The sequence below is a fragment of the Heptranchias perlo genome, chromosome 7 (assembly GCF_035084215.1).
Source record: "Heptranchias perlo isolate sHepPer1 chromosome 7, sHepPer1.hap1, whole genome shotgun sequence".
In the NCBI taxonomy this organism is placed as follows: Eukaryota; Metazoa; Chordata; class Chondrichthyes; order Hexanchiformes; family Hexanchidae; genus Heptranchias; species Heptranchias perlo.
Genome location: NC_090331.1, coordinates 4999700 through 5019179, shown reverse-complemented (window position 1 = coordinate 5019179; position 19480 = coordinate 4999700). Strand labels below are relative to the sequence as shown.

The 19480-nt window shown below is 46.0% G+C and overlaps 1 protein-coding gene across 1 annotated transcript in view; it reads left to right on the top strand.

Annotated features, from left to right (window-relative positions):
* The window catches only part of si:ch211-67e16.11 (uncharacterized), a 36762-nt gene that overhangs the window by 12686 nt on the left and 4596 nt on the right, over positions 1 to 19480 (top strand). Inside the window, exons 3-6 of the mRNA XM_067986914.1 lie at positions 673 to 843; positions 1863 to 1994; positions 11908 to 12080; positions 16437 to 16691. Coding sequence (XP_067843015.1) covers positions 673 to 843; positions 1863 to 1994; positions 11908 to 12080; positions 16437 to 16691 — 731 coding nt within the window. The remainder of the gene's footprint in view (positions 1 to 672; positions 844 to 1862; positions 1995 to 11907; positions 12081 to 16436; positions 16692 to 19480) is intronic.

Genomic DNA, 19480 nt, shown 5'->3' with positions numbered 1-19480 from the left:
CACCCTTTAGGATAAATTTGACAAACACATATTTCTGGAGCAGTTCCTCACCAGTTGCGAGGTGAGGGTGTGATCCCCATGATTGGATTCATGGATGGAAAATCATTGGAGAATGGCCCCAATCTCCTGAGTTGTCCTCCCAGCAGTTGAGGCTTTGCACCGGGAATGAACGTTTGTAAAACGTTCCCGTTTTCCTGACGGCTGTTTGAAATTTCCTATTGTCCCAGTTCCTTGGTTAACTTTGAAGTAATAATCGGGATTCACCCGATCTGTCCCATTGAATGTTTTACAGTCTTTGACACATTTTTTTTTGAATGATGTTTGCCAAAAAAAATAACCTAACTCTGCGGGTGGGAATCGCACAGGATCGGTCGGAATGCCCGTTTAACACCCTGCCCAATATTGACTTTAACGATCGAGGTGTAAACCCGGAATTCCAACCAATCCTCTCAGTTTCCCAACGTGCGGCCGAGGTTAAAATACCCCCAGTGGGAGACGGGAATTTGATCCTCGATTCCCAGGTTTCAGTGCGGGATTAAATCTAAGACACAACTTTGAAGTCTGGTCAGGGATTTGCTTTAAGGGCCATTCAACCCTGCTCCCCCTCCATCAGACTCAATCTTTGTTTCAGGGAATTGCTCTGAGGTAACATTTTGTTTTTTTTTCCTACAGAGCAGAAGGGTTTTGCACCTTGTCCTCGGCCTCTCACCATCACCAGTCCCAACCCTGCCGTCGCCAACTGTGAGTTAAATAAAAACACCCGTCGGTGTCATCGGCAGCAGCTGTCCTCTCGCAAATCCTGCCTCATGTACCAGACATGTGACCACGGAGTGCTGCTATCTGGTGAGATTTGTGTGAGAGAGAGGGGGGGGGTGCAGAGAGAGAAGGAGCGGGAAAGAGATGGAGCGGGAGAGAGAGGGAAAGAGAGAGAGGGAGCGGGAGAGAGGGGAGAGAGGGGGGAGAGAGAGAGGGAGAGGGAAAGAGGGAGAGAGGCATGAGGAGGGAGGCAGAAAGGGAAGGAGAGAGAGGGAGAGAGGGAAGAGAGGAAGAGGGAAGGAGAGAGAGAGAGAGAGGGGAGAGAGGTGCAGAGGAGGGATGGAGAGGGAGAGAGAGAGGGAGAGAGAATGAGAGCGAGAGGGGAAGGGAAGGAGAGAAAGAGGGAGGGAAGGAGAGAGAGAGGGATTGGAGAGAGGGAGAGAGAGGGACACAGGTGAGTAAATAAGGAGGGAAAGAGAGGGGAGTGAGGGAGTAAGGGAGATTTATGGGGGTGGATAAATGAGAAAGACTTGCCTTTCAGGACCACAGGACCAATGCACTTTAAAGCAAATTAAGTACTTTCGAAGTGTAGTCACTGCTGTAATGTGGGAAACGCGGCAGCCAATTTGTGCACAGCAAGATCCCACAAACCAATTGCATTCCTGGAACACTCGCCCCACACAGAGAGCTCTGGACACATGAGATAATGACCAGATCATCTGTTTTTTTTAGTGATATTGGTTGAGGGATAAATATTGGCCAGGACACCAGGGAGAACTCCCCCGCTCTTCTTCAATCTGTTACATCCACCTGAGAGGGCAGATGGGGCCATGGTTTAACGTCTCATCTGAAAGGCGGCACCTCTGACAGTGCAGCACTCCCTCAGTACTGGCCCTGGGAGTATCAGCCTGGATTTTGTACTCAAGTCTCTGGAATGGGGATTTGAACTTATGACTTTCTAATTCAGGGGCGAGAGTGCTGCCCACTGACCCACGGGCTGACAACCTGTGTCCAGGGCTCTCTGTGTGGGGCGAGTGTTCCAGGGATGCAATTGGTTGGTGACTGCAGATTTGTCTCCTTACTCCTCCTTACTCATTGGCTTTCAGGGGGGTGGAAAGAGCACCTCACGTACCAGAGACACGTGTACAATGTGGTACACTTCTACCGAATGCTGCGGAGGAACGGCTTCAGGACAGAGAACATCAAAACTTTCTTCGCAGGAGACGGACAAATCCCCGGTAAATACACGCACACCGCGCTCTATACCAGCAATTGTAACCAGATCCCCAGTAAATACAGGCACACCGCGCTCTATACCAGCAATTGTAACCAGATCCCCGGTAAATACAGGCACACCGTGCTCTATACCAGCAATTGTAACCAGATCCCCGGTAAATACAGGCACACCGTGCTCTATACCAGCAATTGTAACCAGATCCCCGGTAAATACAGGCACACCGTGCTCTATACCGGCAAATGTAAGCAGATCCCCAGTAAATACAGGCACACCGTGCTCTATACCAGCAATTGTAACCAGATCCCCAGTAAATACAGGCACACCGTGCTCTATACCAGCAATTGTAACCAGATCCCCGGTAAATACAGGCACACCGTGCTCTATACCGGCAAATGTAACCAGATCCCCAGTAAATACAGGCACACCGCGCTCTATACCAGCAAATGTAACCAGATCCCTGGTAAATACAGGCACACCGCGCTCTATACCGGCAAATATAACCAGATCCCCGATAAATACAGGCACGCCGCGCTCTATACCGGCAAATATAACCAGATCCCTGGTAAATACAGGCACGCCGCGCTCTATACCAGCAAATGTAACCAGATCCCTGGTAAATACAGGCACACCGTGCTCTATACCGGCAAATGTAACCAGATCCCCGGTAAATACACACACACCGTGCTCTTTCCCGGCAAATGTAACCAGATCCCCAGTAAATACAGGCACGCCGCGCTCTATACCGGCAAATGTAACCAGATCCCCGGTAAATACAGGCACACCGTGCTCTATACCAGCAAATGTAACCAGATCCCTGGTAAATACACGCACACCGTGCTCTATACCAGCAAATGTAACCAGATCCCCGGTAAATACAGGCACGCCGCGCTCTATACCGGCAAATTTAACCTGCTCCCCGGTAAATACAGGCACGCCGCGCTCTATACCGGCAAATATAACCAGATCCCCGGTAAATACAGGCACGCCGCGCTCTATACCAGCAAATGTAACCAGATCCCTGGTAAATACAGGCACACCGTGCTCTATACCGGCAAATATAACCAGATCCCCGGTAAATACAGGCACGCCGCGCTCTATACCAGCAATTGTAACCAGATCCCCGGTAAATACAGGCACACCGTGCTCTATACCGGCAAATATAACCAGATCCCCGGTAAATACAGGCACGCCGCGCTATATACCAGCAATTGTAACCAGATCCCCGGTAAATACAGGCACGCCGCGCTCTATACCAGCAATTGTAACCAGATCCCCGGTAAATACAGGCACGCCGCGCTCTATACCCGCAAATTTAACCTGCTCCCCGGTAAATACAGGCACGCCGTGCTCTATGCGAGCAAATATAAAGTGTGGAGGTAGTGGAAGCAGATTCAATAGTAACTTACAAAAGGGAATTGGATAAAAACTTGAAGGGGGAAAGGGAGAATGAGGGAGAGAAATAGGGAAATTACATAGAATGTGCAGCACATGAACAGGCCATTCGACCAAACTGGTCCATGCCGGTGTTTATGCTCCACATGAGCCTCCTCCCTCCCTATTTCATCTCACCCTATCAGCATATCCTTCAATTCCTTTCTCCCTCATGTATTTATTTAGCTTCCCCTTAAATGCATCTACGCTATTTGCCTCAACTACTCCTTGTGGGAGCGAGTTCCACATTCTCACCACTCTCTGGGTAAAGAAGTTACTCCTGAATTCCTTCTTGGATTTGTTAGTGACTATCTTATATTTATGGCCTCTAGTTCTGGTCTCCCTCACAGTGGAAACATCTTCTCTAAGTCTACCCTATCAAACCCTTTCATAATCTTAAAGACCTCTATCGGGTCAACCCTCAGCCTTCTCTTTTCTAGAGACAAGAACCCCAGCCTGTTCAATGCTCCTGGTAGGTATAACTTCTCAGTTCTGGTATCATCCTTGTAAATCTTTTTACAAAGAATTATAAAGAATATACAGCACAAAAACAAGATATTCGGTCCAACAGGTCTATACTGGTGTTTGTGGTCCACGTGAGCCTCCACCCACTCTTCTTCATCTAACCCTATCAACATCACCTTCTAGTCCCTTCTCCCTCATGTGTTTATCTAAAAAAGGATATACTTGCCTTAAAGGGGGTGCAACGAAGTTTCACTAGATTGATTCCTGGGATGACAGGGTTATCCCATGAGGAGGGATTGAGTACAATGGGCCTATATTCTCTGGGATTTATAGAGTTATACAGCACGGATAGAGGCCCTTCGGCCCATCGTGTCCGCGCCGGCCATCAGCCCTGTCTAATCTAATCCCATATTCCAGCATTTGGTCCGTAGCCTTGTATGCTATGGCATTTCAAGTGCTCATCCAAATGCTTCTTGAATGTTGTGAGGGTTCCTGCCTCTACAACCCTCCCAGGCAGTGAGTTCCAGACTCCAACCACCCTCTGGGTGAAAAAGTTCTCTCTCAAATCCCCTCTAAACCTCCCGCCTTTTACCTTGAATCTATGCCCCCTTGTTATAGAACCCTCAACGAAGGGAAAAAGCTCCTTAGTATCCATCCTATCTATGCCCCTCATAATTTTGTACACCTCAATCATGTCCCCCCTCAGCCTCCTCTGCTCCAAGGAAAACAAACCCAATCTTCCCAGTCTCTCTTCATAGCTGAAGCGCTCCAGCCCTGGTAACATCCTGGTGAATCTCCTCTGCACCCTCTCCAAAGCGATCACATCCTTCCTGTAGTGTGGCGACCAGAACTGCACACAGTACTCCAGCTGTGGCCTAACCAGTGTTTTATACAGCTCCATCATAACCTCCTTGCTCTTATATTCTATGCCTCGGCTAATAAAGGCAAGTATCCCATATGCCTTCTTTACCACCTTATCTACCCGTTCCGCCGCCTTCAGGGATCTGTGAACTTGCACACCAAGATCCCTAAGAAGATTTAGAAGAATGAGGGGGTCATAAGAACATAAGAAAGAGGTGCAGGAGTAGGCCATACGGCCCCTCGAGCCTGTTCCACCATTCAATTGGATCATGGCTGATCTTTGACCTCAACTCCACTTTCCTGCCCAATCCCCATATCCCTTGATTCCCCTAGAATCCAAAAATCTATCGATCTCAGCCTTGAATATATTCAATGACTGAGCATCCAAAGCCCTCTGGGGTAGAGAATCCCAAAGATTCACAACCCTCTGAGTGAAGAAATGTTTCCTCATCTCGGTCATAAATTGCCGACCCCTTATCCTGAGACTATGCCCCTAGTTCAAGATTCTCCAGCCAGGGGAAACAATCTCTCAGCATCTACCCTGTCAAGCCCCCTAAGAATCTTATATGTTTCAATGAGATCACCTCCCATTCTTCTAAACTCCAGAGAGTATAGGCCCATTCTACTCAATCTCTCCTCAGAGGACAACCCTCTCATCCCAGGAATTAATCTAGTGAACCTTTGTTGCACCGCATCTAAGGCAAGTATACCCTTACTTAGATAAGGAAACCAAAACTGTACACAGTACTCCAGGTGAGGTCTCAATAAAGCTCTGTACAATTGTAGTAAGACTTCCTTACTTTTGTACTGCAACCCCCTTGCAATAAAGGCCAACATGCCATTTGCCTTCCTAATTGCTTGCTGTACCTGCACACTGACTTTTTGTGTTTCATGTACAAGGACACCCAAGTCTCTCTGAACACCAACATTTAATAGTTTCTCACCATTTAAAAAATATTCTGTTTTTCTATTCTTCTTACCAAAGTGAATCACCTCACATTTTGCCACATTATACTCCATCTGCCACCTTCTTGCCCATTCACTTAATCTGTCTATATTCCTTTGCAGACTCTTTGTGTCCTTCTCACAGCTTACTTTCCCACCTAGCTTTGTATCATCAGCAAACTTGGATGCATTACACTCGGTCCCTTCATCTAAGTCATTGATACAGATTGTAAATAGCTGAGGCCCAAGCACCGATCCTTGCAGCAACCCACTAGTTACAGCCTGCCAACCTAAGGCTGATCTCATTGAAACGTATAAAATTCTTAAAGGGCTTGACAGGGTTGATGCTGAGAGGCTGATTCCCCTGGCTGAAGAATCTAGAACTAGAGGACATAGTCTCAGGATAAGGAGTCGGCCATTTATGACTGAGATGAGGAAACATTTCTTCACTCAGAGGGTTGTGACTCTTTGGAATTCTCTACCCCAGAGGGCTGTGGATGCTCAGGCGTTGAATATATTCAAGACAGAGATTGATAGATATTTGGACACCAAGGGAATCCAGGGATATGGGGATAGGGCGGGAAAGTGGAGCTGAGGTCGAAGATCAGCCATGATCTTAGTGAATGGCGGAGCAGGCTCGAGGGGCCGTGTGACGTACTCCTGCTTCTAGTTTTTATGTTCCTTTCTTTTCTAGAAAAAAGAGCCTATTCAATCTTTTTGAATGAGAAACCCCTCAGTTCTGGTATCATCCTAGTAAGTCTTTTTTGCACCTTCTCCAGTGCCTCTATATCCTTTTTATAATATGGGGACCAGAACTGTTTACATTACCCCAAGTGTGGTCTAACCAAGGTTCTATACAAGTTTAACATAACTTCTCTGCTTTTCAACTCTATCCTTTTTGAAATGAACCCCAATGCTTGGTTTGATTTTTTTATGGCCTTATTAACCTGCTTTGCTACATTTATAAGGAATCTTACAACACCAGGTTATAGTCCAACTGTTTTATTTGAAAATCACAAGCTTTCGGAGGCTTTCTCCTTCGTCAGGTGACACATGACGAAGGAGAAAGCCTCCGAAAGCTTGTGATTTTCAAATAAAACAGTTGGACTATAACCTGGTGTTGTAAGATTCCTTACATTTGTCAACCCCAGTCCATCACCGGCATCTCCACATCATTGCTACATTTAGTGATTTGTGTATCTGTACCCCCAGGTTCCTCTGCTCCTCTACCCCGTTTACACTCTTATTATCCAAGGAGTATGTGGCCTCCTTATTCTTCCTACCAAAATGTACCACCTCACACTTATCTACATTGAAATTAATTTGCCAATTACACACCCATTCTGTAAGTTTATTAATGTCTTCCTGTATTTTGCCGCAGTCCTCCTCAATATTAACTATACCCCCCCAATTTGGTGTTGTCTGCAAATTTTGAAATTGTACCTCTGATTCCCGAGTCCAACTCATTGATGTAAATGGTGAACAACAGTGGTCCCAGCACCGATCCTTGTGGAACACCACTTCCCACTTTTTGACAGTCTGAGTAACTACCCTTAACCCCTACTCTCTGTTTTCTATTTTGTAACCAGCTTGCTATCCATTCTGCTACTTATCCCCTGACTCCACATGCTCTGACCTTAGTCATGAGTCTACTATGTGGTACCTTATCGAAGGCCTTTTGAAAATCCAAATATATTACATCTACTACGTTACCCTTGTCTACCCTTTCTGTTACTTCTGCAAAGAATTCAATAAGGTTGGTCAAGCATGACCTTCCCTTTTGAAATCCGTGCTGACTATTCTTTATTATATTTTTGGTTTCTAGATGTTTTTCGATTACATCTTTGAGTAAAGATTCCATTATCTTTCCTACCACCAACATTAAGCTAATTGGTCTATAAATCCCTGGACTTTGTTCTGTCTCCCCTTTTAAATATGGGAATCACATTATCTGTCCGCCAGTCCTCTGGCACTATTCCCTTTTTTAATGAATTTGTATATACATCATAGTATCATAGTAGGTAAAGCACAGGAAGAAGCCATTCAGCCCATCATGCCTGTGCCAGCTCTTTGAAAAAGCTATCCAATTAGTCCCATTCACCCACTCTTTCCACATAGTCCTACATAAGAACATAAGAACATAAGAAATAGGAGCAGGAGTAGACCAATCGACCCCTCGAGCCTGCTCCGCCATTCAATAAGATCATGACTGATATGATCCTAACCTCAAATCTAAATTCATATCCAATTTCCTGCCCGCTCCCCATAACCCCTAATTCCCTCTACTTCTAGGAAACTGTCTATTTCTGTTTTAAATTTATTTAATGATGTAGCTTCCACAGCTTCCTGGGGCAGCAAATTCCACAGACCTACTACCCTCTGAGTGAAGAAGTTTCTCCTCATCTCAGTTTTGAAAGAGCAGCCCCTTATTCTAAGATTATGCCCCCTAGTTCGAGTTTCACCCATCCTTGGGAACATCCTTACCGCATCCACCCGATCAAGCCCCTTCACAATCTTATATGTTTCAATAAGATCGCCTCTCATTCTTCTGAACTCCAATGAGTAGAGTCCCAATCTACTCAACCTCTCCTCATATGTCCGCCCCCTCATCCCCGGGATTAACCGAGTGAACCTTCTTTGTACTGCCTCGAGAGCAAGTATGTCTTTTCTTAAGTATGGACACCAAAACTGTATGCAGTATTCCAGGTGCGGTCTCACCAATACCTTATATAACTGCAGCAATACCTCCCTCTTTTTATATTCTATCCCCCTAGCAATAAAAGCCAACATTCCGTTGGCCTTCTTGATCACCTGCTGCACCTGCATACTAACTTTTTGATTTTCTTGCACTAGGACCCCTGTAAATTTTTTCCCTTCAAGTATTTATCCAATTCCCTTTTGTAAGTTACTATTGAATCTGCTTCCGCCACCCTTTCAGACAGCGCATTCCAGATCTTAACAACTCACTGCATAAAAAAATGTTTCCTCAGGTCGCCTTTGGCTCTTTTGGCGATCACCTTAAATCTGTGTCCTCTGGGTTCCAAACCTTCCGCCACTGGAAACAGTTTCTCCTTATTTACTCTATTAAAACCGTTCATGATTTTGAACACCTCTATTAAATCTCCCCTTAATCTTCTCTGTTCTAAGGAGAACAATCCCAGCTTCTCCAGTCTATCCACATAACTGAAATCCCTCATCTCTGGTACCATTCTAGTAAATCTCCTCTGCACCCTCTCCCAGGCCTTGACATCCTTCCTAAAATGTGGTGCCCAGAATCGGACACAATACTCCAGCTGAGGCCTAACCAGTGTTTTATAAAAGTTTAGAATAACTTCCTTGTATTCAATGCCGCTATTAATAAAGCCCAGGATCCCAAATGCTTTTTTAACAGCCTTCTCAACTTGTCCTGTCACTTTTAAAGTTTTGTGTATGTGAACCTCCAGGTCTCTCTGATCCTGCACCCCCTTTAAAATTGTACCATTTAGTTTATATTGCCTCTCCTCATTCTTCCTACCAAAATGTATCACTTCACACTTCTCTGCGTTAAATTTCATCTGCCATGTGTCTGTCCATTTCACCAGTCTGTCTATGTCCTCCTGAAGTCTGTTACTATCCTCCACATTGTTTACTACATTTCTGAGTTTTGTGTCATCTGCAAATTTTGAAATTATACCCTCTGCACCCAAGTCCAGGGCATTAATATATATCAAAAAGAACAGTGGTCCTAATACTGACCCCTGGGGAACACCACTGTATACTTCCCTCCAGTCTGAAAAACAACCGTTCACCGCTACTCTCTGCTTTCTGTCCCACAGCCAATTTTGTATCCACACTGTCACTGTCACTTTAATCCCATGGGCTTTAATTTTACTAACAAGTCTATTATGTGGTACTTTTGAAAGTCCATATACACAACATCAACCACACTACCCTCATCAACCCTCTCCGTTACTTCATCAAAGACCTCAATCAAGTTAGTCAAACACGATTTTCCTTTAACAAGTCCTGGCTGACTTTCATTTTTTAGCCCATACTTTTCCGAGTGCCAACTAATTTTGACGTGGATTAATGTCTCTAAAAGTTCCCCCACCACCGACGTTAGACTGACTGGCCTGTAATTGCTGGGTTTATCCCTCTCTCCTTTTTTGAACAGGGGTGTAACATTTGCAATCTTCCAGTCCTCCAGCACTGTCCTCATATCTAAGGAGGATTGGAAGATTGTGGCCAGAGTCTCCGCAATTTCCACCCTTACTTCCCTCAGCAACCAAGGATGCATCCCATCCAGATCGGGTGACTTTTCTACTTCGAGTACTGCGAATCTTTTAAGTACCTCCTCCTTATCTATTTTTATCCTATCCAATATCTACCTCCTCCTGTACTGCTATATTGGCAGCATCCTCTTCTCTAGTGAAGACCGATGCGAAGTATTCATTTAGTGCTTCAGCCATGCCCTCTGCCTCCACAAGATCATCTCCTCTTTTGTCCCTAATCGGCCCCACCCTTACTTTGACTGCCCTTTTACTGTTTATGTGTTTATAAAAAACTTTTGGGTTCCCTTTTATTTTAGCTGCTAATCTATTCTCATACTCGTTCTTTGCCCCTCTTATTCCCTTTTTTAGATTCTCCTCTGTACTTTCTGTATTCAGTCTGGTTCTCTACTGTATTATGAACCGTACATTTGTCATAAGCCTCATTTTTCTGTTTCATTTTAACCTCTATATCTTTAGTCATCCAGGAAACTCTAGCTTTGGATGCCCTTCCTTTCCCCCTCGTGGGAATGTGTCTACAGTGTACCGGAACCATCTTCACCTTGAAGGCTTCCCATTGTTCAATTATTGTTTTGCTTACCAATTTTTCATTCCAATCCACCTGGGCAAGATCCCTTTTTAACTCACTAAAATTAGCCCTCCTCCAGTTAATTATTTTCACATTTGATTGTTCCTTGTCCTTTTCCATAATTATTCTAAACCCAGTGATATTATGATCACTGTTCCCTAAATGCTCCCCCACTGAAACATGGTCCACCTGCCCCACTTCATTCCCCAGAACTAGATCCACCATTATTTACTTCCTCGTTGGGCTGGAAACACACTGTTCAAGAAAATTCTCTTCTACACATTTCAGGAATTCCTCCCCCTCTTTGCCCTTTACACTGTTACTATCCCAGTCTGTATTGGTATAATTGAAGTCCCCCATTATCACTACTCTATAGTTCTTGCATCTTTCTGTAATTTGCCTGCAAATATTCTCCTCTATCTCCTTCCCACTATTTGGTGGTCTATAGTGTACACCCAGTAGTGTAATAGCTCCTCTATTGTTCCTTAATTCTAACCAAATAGATTCTGTTTTTGACCCTCAACTACATCATCCCTTTCCAGTGCTGTAATAGTTTCTTTGATCAATACTGACAGCCCCCCTTCCTTTCTTTCCTTCCCTATCTTTCCTCAATACCTTGTAGCCAGGAATATTTAATATCCAATCCTCCCCTTTTTTGAGCCGGGTCTCTGTAATTGCCTCTATATCATAATCCCATGTGGCGACTTGTGCCTGCAGCTCACCAACCTTATTTCCCACACTCCGTGCATTCACACACATGCACTCCAATCTCATCTTAGACTGCCTCGCATTTCCCCCCTGTCTGATCCCTCCTATTAATCAACTATTCTTTACTCTAGTTCTATTTGTCCCTCCCAGTCCTCTGTGCACCTTGTTTCTCTTCTCTAATGTTTCATCCTGGTGCCTATCCCCCTACCAAATATGTAATAGCATCTCTGCTATCTCTTTCCTAACTTGTTTTAATATGCGCAGATGCAATCCATCCGGACCAGTGGTTTTATCCTCTAAGTTTGATTAGTTTAATAATTATGTTCCCCCCTTCTATCTCAAATGTCTTCATATCTTTTTTGATCTCTTCTTCCAATGGGGAAGAGAAATTAGAAAGTCTTGCCATTATATAGCGCCTTTCACGACCTCAGGACGTCCCAAAGCGCTTTACAGATAATTAAGTACTCTTGAAGCGTCAACACTGTTGTAATGTAGGGAAATGAGGCAGCCAATTTGCGCACAGCAAGATCCCACAAACCGCAATGTGATAATGACCAGGTAGTCAGTTTTTGGTGGTGTTGGTTGAGGGATAAATGTCTGATACTTTCATTGTTTGACAAAGAGTGAGTTCAGGGTCCTGATACTTCTATTGTTTCCATTCTTTCAAGTGGATGAGGAGACTGAGGACATTTACCCAGCCACGGAGAAGGTGATGATCCGCAGCCACATCTCCTACATCTGTCGTGCTGTCAACTGTGCCGATTCTCTGGTTCTGTACCTCAACAGCCCCACAAGAAATGATGGGACCATGCTGCTCTGGGACGTCAATAACAATGGAATTGTAGGTATTTAAACAAACTTGAAGCTCTGTTCCTCGTAACGTCACACTGCTAGTTCCTCGTAGCGTCGCTCTGCTAGTTCCTCGTGCGTTGCACTGCTAGTTCCTCGTAGCGTCGCTCTGCTAGTTCCTCGTAGCGTCGCTCTGCTAGTTCCTCGTGCGTTGCACTGCTCAAAGAAGAGCAGGGGAGTTCTCCCCGGTGTCCTGCCTAATATTTATCCCTCAACCAACATCACTAAAACAGATTTTTTTATTCGTTCATGTGATGTGAGCATCACTGGCAAGGCCAGCATTTATTGCCCATTCCTAATTGCCCTTGAGAAGGTGGTGGTGAGCCGCCTTCTTGAACCGCTGCAGTCCGTGTGGTGAAGGTTCTCCCACAGTGCTGTTAGGTAGGGAGTTCCAGGATTTTGGCCCAGCGACGATGAAGGAACAGCGATATATTTCCAAGTCAGGATGGTGTGTGACTTGGAGGGGAACGTGCAGGTGGTGTTGTTCTCATGTGCCTGCTGCCCTTGTCCGTCTAGGTGGTAGAGGTCGCCGGTTCGGGAGGTGCTGTCGAAGAAACCTTGGCGAGTTGCTGCAGTGCATCCTGTGGATGGTACACACTGCAGCCACGGTGCGCCGGTGGTGAAGGGAGTGAATGTTTAGGGTGGTGGATGGGGTGCCAATCAAGCGGGCTGCTTTGTCCTGGATGCTGTCGAGCTTCTTGAATGTTGTTGGAACTGCACTTATCCAGGCAAGTGGAGAATACTCCATCACACTCCTGACTTGTGCCTTGTAGATGCCGGAAAGGCTTTGGGGAGTCAGGGGTGAGTCACTCGCCGTAGAATACCCAGCCTCTGACCTGCTCTTGTAGCCACAGTATTTATGTGGCTGGTCCAGTTAAGTTACTGGTCAATGGTGACCCCCTGAATGTTGATGGTGGCGGATTCAGCGTTGGTCATTGCCTGGCACTTGTCTGGCCCGAATGTTACTTGCCACTTATCAGCCCAAGCCTGGATGTTGTCCAGGTCTTGCTGCATGTGGGCACGGACTGCTTCATTATCTGAGGGGTTGCGAATGGAACTGAAAACTGTGCAATCATCAGCGAAAGTCCCCAATTCTGACCTCATTGATGAAGCAGCTGAAGATGGTTGGGCCTAGGACACTGCCCTGAGGAACTCCTGCAGCAATGTCCTGGGGCTGAGATGATTGGCCTCCAACAACCACTACCATCTTCCTTTGTGCTAGGTATGACTCCAGCCACTGGAGAGTTTTCCCCCTGATTCCCATTGACTTCAATGTTACTAGGACTCCTTGGTGCCACACTCGGTCAAATACTGCCTTGATGTCAAGAGCAGTCACTCTCACCTCACCTCTGGAATTCAGCTCTTTTGTCCATGTTTGGACCAAGGCTGTAATGAGGTCTGGAGCCGAGTGGTCCTGACGGAACCCAAACTGAGCATCGGTGAGCAGGTTATTGGTAAGTGTCGCTTGATAGTACTGTCGACGACACCTTCCATCACTTTGCTGATGATTGAGAGTAGACTGATGGGGCGGTAATTGGATGGATTGGGTTTGACCTGCTTTTTGTGGACAGGGCATACCTGGGCAATTTTTCACTTTGTCGAGTAGATGCCAGGGTTGTAGTTGTACCGGAACAGCTTGGCTAGAGGCGCAGCTAGTTCTGGAGCACAAGTCTTCAGCACTACAGCCAGGATGTTGCCGGGGCCCATAGCCTTTGCTGTATCCAGTGCACTCAGCCGATTATCTGGTCATTATCACATTGCTGTTTGTGGGACCTTGCTGTGAGCAAATTTGTTGTCACATTTCCTACATTACAGCAGTGACTACATTTCAAAAATGCTTCATTGGCTGGGCTCCACTGCACTCAGCTACTGGGCCCTTCATATTGGGCTCGGTACAGATAGGGCTCAGATATGAACCAGTACAGGTAGAGTTTGTGTTGATCCAGTACAGGTAGAGTTTGTGTTGAACCAGTACAGGTAGAGTTTGTGTTGATCCAGTACAGGTAGAGTTTGTGTAGAACTAGCACAGGTAGAGCTTGAATTAAACCAGTACAGGTAGAGCTGGAGTTGAACCAATACAGGTGGAGCTCATGTTGAACCAGTACAGGTAGACCTCGAGTTGAACCAGTACAGGTAGAGCTCAAATTCAACCAGTACAGGTAGAGTTCGTGTTGAACCAATACAGGTAGAGCTCATGTTGATCCAGTACAGGTAGAGCTTGAGTTGAACCAGTACAGGTAGAGTTTGTGTGGAATCAATACAGGTAGATTTCATGTTGATCCAGTACAGGTAGAGCTGAAATTGAACCAGTACAGGTAGAGCACTAGTTGAACCAGTACAGGTAGAGCTTGAGTTGCCTGGATGAGTGCAGCTCCAACAGCACTCAAGAAGCTCGACATCATCCAGGACAAAGCAGCTCGCTTGATTGGTACCCCATCCATCACCCTAAACATTCACTCCCTTCACCACCGGCGCACAGTGGCTGCAGTGTGTACCATCCACAGGATGCACTGCAGCAACTCACCAAGGCTTCTTCGACAGCAACTCTCAAACCCGCGACCTCTACCACCTAGAAGGACAAGAGCAGCAGGTACATGGGAACAACACCACCTGCACGTTCCCCTCCAAGTCACACACCATCCCGACTTGGAAATATATCGCCGTTCCTTCATCGTCGCTGGGTCAAAATCCTGGAACCCCCTACCTAACAGCACTGTGGGAGAACCTTCACCACACACGGACTGCAGCGGTTCAAGAAGGCGGCTCACCACCACCTTCTCAAGGGCAATTAGGGATGGGCAATAAATGCCAGCCTCGCCAGCGACGCCCACATCCCATGAACGAATAATAAAAAAAGAACCAGTACAGGTTGGCGCCCGCAGCCTCACTTTTGCCTACAGAAAGAGGAAACAGGGAGGAAAATGTAATTCCTTCTCTTGATCTCCATTCCCCAGCTGCCACCCCAAGGTATTCACTTCCAGGTAATGAAAATGTTTTTTTTTAATGGACCAACTTTGCTGTGTGAGGGCCACCTAGAGCACTCAGAGCATGAAAGACGATTGTTTAGTGTTTATTTGTTGATCTGTGTGACAAGCGGAGCAAGCTGAATAATAACCCATCCAATGCACCTTTTCAGGGGCAGGATTAGGTGAATCACAAAAGATAGTGGATACAAGGGCTGAGTTCCGATGAGATTGGACAAACTCCCTTCCCTGAAACCTGCCCATTAATCTACCTTTCAGGACAAACGACACTTTCATCTCACCTTAATTCCTGTTTTTTTTGTCCTGCGCCTAATCCAGGAAACAGAGGGAAGCTCGGGTCAATTCATTACTTGGCTGGCAATCAGTGTTTGTTTTTTAAAATTATTCCTTAAGAAAAATAGCATGTCCGGAATTTAATTTCTCGGTAATCTCTCCCTTAGTAATTCATTGTTGTTTGTGCAGGTGTGATTACAGGATATTGATTCTCTGCCAGGCATGGCTTAACTTTACAAAGCGCTGAGCAGACTCATTTCTGCCCTAAAGTTTAATGTTTTAATTAATCATCGATGACCTTTCAGGTGGTTTATACTGTATTTTGTCTCTTTGAATTGACGACACATCTTATCAATTGTCTTATCAACTTGAGGTGATCCTGCCTCAGTGCCTTTAGGAAAGAAAGAACTCCCATTTATACAGCACCTTTCACGACCTCAGGACGTCCCAAAGTGCTTTACAGCCAATTGGCTACTTTTGAAGTGCAGTCATTGTTGTAATGTAGGATCCCAACTACAGCTGAAGTTCAGGTCGGGTTGTGTATTGGTTATGTTACTGGACTAGTTATCCAGAGGCCTGTAGTAATAATCCAGATAAACGTGAGTTCAAATCCCACCGTGGGCAGTTTGAGAATTTGAATCCAGTTAAAAAATTTGGAAATAAAAAGCTGGCATCAGTAAAAGTGACCATGAAGCTGTTGGATTGTCGTAAAAACCCAACTGGTTCACTAATGTCCTTTAGGGAAGGAAACCTGCCACCGTTACCTGGTCTGTGACTCCAGTCCCACACCAACGTGGTTGGCTCTTAAGTGGCCTAGCAAACTTCTCAGTCGTATCAAACTTTCTCAGAATAACTGGGGATGGGCAATAAATGCCTGTCTTGCCAACGATGCCCATATCCCGAGAATGAATTTTAAAAAGGTAAATGAGCCGACCAGAAATTGAACTTAGTACTTTCTGATCTGTAAGGTTGAGTTCTACACTGAGCCATCAGGATAGCTGAGAAGTTGTACCTGCAAGTGGGATCCCACTGCTGTGTGTTAATCCAGGTTTGAATGATCGTGTGACGGTGTGTATGTTTTAAACTCCTAGGCTGACCAGAAGGAGAAGTACACCGTGGGAGAATTGCTGATGGATCTGGAAGGGTGCAATGCGCACAGGGTGTTAATATTCGTCGATCAAAGTTACTCTGGGACACTGGCTAAGAAACTGCTGTCTTCGAAGAAGCATCCGAACGTCGTCCTGATCAGCAACAGCAGGGGGTCAGAATTCACCTGGGGCTCCAGTTTCACTCAGTTTTGGGCAGAACTTCAACCTGATCAGTGCCTCATCGATTACTTCTTCAAGGTCGGTTAAAGTTATTTAAGAAAGTATGTCGTGCAACTTACAGGTGTAAAGTGCTGCCACTAGACCTGCGCTGTTAGGCACAGCCTTGCTCTTTCCATATCACCATGTAGGGTATAACATAAGAAATAGGAGCAAGAGGAGGCCATACGGCCCCTCGAGCCTGCTCCACCATTCAATATGATCATGGCTGATCTTCGACCTCAACTCCACTTTCCCGCCCGATCCCCATATCCCTTGATTCCCCTAGAGTCCAAAAATCTATCGATCTCAGCCTTGAATATACTCAACGACTCAGCATCCACAGCCCTCTGGGGTAGAGAATTCCAAAGATTCACAACCCTCTGAGTGAAGAAATTTTTCCTCACCTCAGTCCTAAATGGCCGAACCCTTACCCCGAGACTATTCCCCCCCCCAGTTCTAGACTCTCCAGCCAGGGGAAACAAGCTCTCAGCATCTACCCTGTCAAGCCCTCTTAGAATAACGTGTGCCCTAACAGCAAGGGGAGACTCTGGTGTCAAAGGCCTTTATGGAGCCTGGGATCTGGTTGCTGTCCAGAAAGAATATGCATGGGATCAAACAGAGGGAAAAGTCAGCAAAGGGGATCGGACCAAAAATTCAGTCATACTCAAGAGAACAAAACGCTGAATGGCTGAGAGACATCCATGGTTTGTGGCAGAGGTTCCCTTGGGGATGCCACAGTGTTTTGTGTCAACCATTAGTGCATCCAACTGGGAGTGGACATCAAGGTAGAAGCAGTAACACAATCTCTTTTACTGTAAAGTTATGAAGGTATGGAATATTTGCACTGAGGAATGGGTCACTTTTCCAAGGTATATCAGGTATATGAAGGTCAATTAAAGCCTCCTTAAAATCTCCCTCTTTGTCAGTGGTTTCAGTCACCTCTCCTAATTCTCTTCCTACTCCTGCTTGGGTCCAATCCTGAACTGTGAAGCACATTGGGACTTTTTGCTGCGTTAAACGAACGATATAAATTGAAGTTGTAATGCTCCCTCTACTGTGCCTCAACAAGGTGTTTTTAGTTAATTTCTCCCACTAGCCATCCTGCGTTTCTCTGACTAGTGGCAAATTGGTGATAGTTTTAGACTGTAGACCTAAACTCAAGACTGAGATCGGGTTAGGATATCAAGGGATATGGAGCAAAGGTGGGTAATTGGAGGTAAAATATAGATCAGCCATGATCTAATTGAATGGCAGAACAGGCTCGAGGGGCTGAATGGCCTACTCCTGTTCCTAGCTCAGTAGAAATTGGGTTAAGACTTATCCCAAACTCATTTAAAGTGAAGCCTTATAGTCAAAAGACAGAGGAGAATTTGATTCTATCAGTCTGGATTGGACTCAAACCTAATTCCCAAAGGTGGAGGGCCAATGTTTAATTCACTGTTCCAACCAGTCTTTCCATTGTCACATTTCTAATCCACCAGGAATTTGAACTTTGCTGAAAAAGTGGTCCTTTTGGGCCTTGTGCTGCTGGTTGGCTGGCTTGAGTTGTTGGCCATAGCCTCACCCCTCCCTATCTCTGTAACCTCCTCCAGCCCGACAACCCTCTGAAATCTCTGCGTTCCCCCAATTCTGGCCTTTTGTGCATTCCATACTGTCTTCACCCCACCACTGGCGGCCATGCCTTCAGCTGCCTAGGCCCTAAGCTCTGGAATTCTCTCCCTAAACCTCTCTGCCTCTCTCTCCTCCTTTAAGACGCTCCTTAAAATCTACCTCTTTGACCAAGCTTTTGATCACCTGTCCTAACATCACCTTCTTTGGCTTGGTGTCAGTTTTTGTCTGATTACGCTCCCACGAAGCGCATTGGGTCGTTTTACGACATTAATAATGCTATATAAATGCAAGTTGTTGTTGAGTTGTTGGACTTTATCCTCAAGCCTGGATGTTCTGAAAAGGGCACCAAGGAGCCCTAGTAAAATTGAAGTCAATGGGAATCAGGGGGAAAACTCTCCAGTGGCTGGAGTCATACCTAGCACAAAGGAAGATGGTTGTGGTTATTGGCCAATCATCTCAGCCCCAGGGCATTGCTGCAGGAGTTCCTCAGGGCAGTGACCTAGGCCCAACCATCTTCAGCTGCATCATCAATGACCTTCCCTCCATCATAAGGTCAGAAATGGGGATGTCGCTGATGATTGCACAGTATTCAGTTCCATTCGCAACCCCTCAAATAATGAAGCAGTCCGAGCCCACATGCAGCAAGACCTGGACAACATCCAGGCTTGGGCTGATAAGTGGCAAGTAACATTCGCGCCAGACAAGTGCCAGGCAATGACCATCTCCAAGAGAGAGTCTAACCATCTCCCCTTGACATTCAACGGCATTACCATCGCCAAATCCCCCACCATCAACATCCTGGGGGTCACCATTGACCAGAAACTTAACTGGACCAGCCATATAAATACTGTGGCTACAAGAGCAGGTCAGAGACTAGGTGTTCTGCGGCGAGTGACTCACCTCCTGACTCCCCAAAGCCTTTCCACCATCCACAAGGCACAAGTCAGGAGTGTGATGGAATACTCTCCACTTGCCTGGATGAGTGCAGCTCCAACAACACTCAAGAAGCTCGACACCATCCAGGACAAAGCAGCCCGCTTGATTGGCACCCCATCCACCACCCTAAACATTCACTCCCTTCACCACCGGCGCACAATGGCTGCAGTGTGTACCATCCACAGGATGCACTGCAGCAACTCGCCAAGGCTTCTTCGACAGCACCTCCCAAACCCGCGACCTCTACCACCTAGAAGGACAAGAGCAGCAGGGAAATGGGA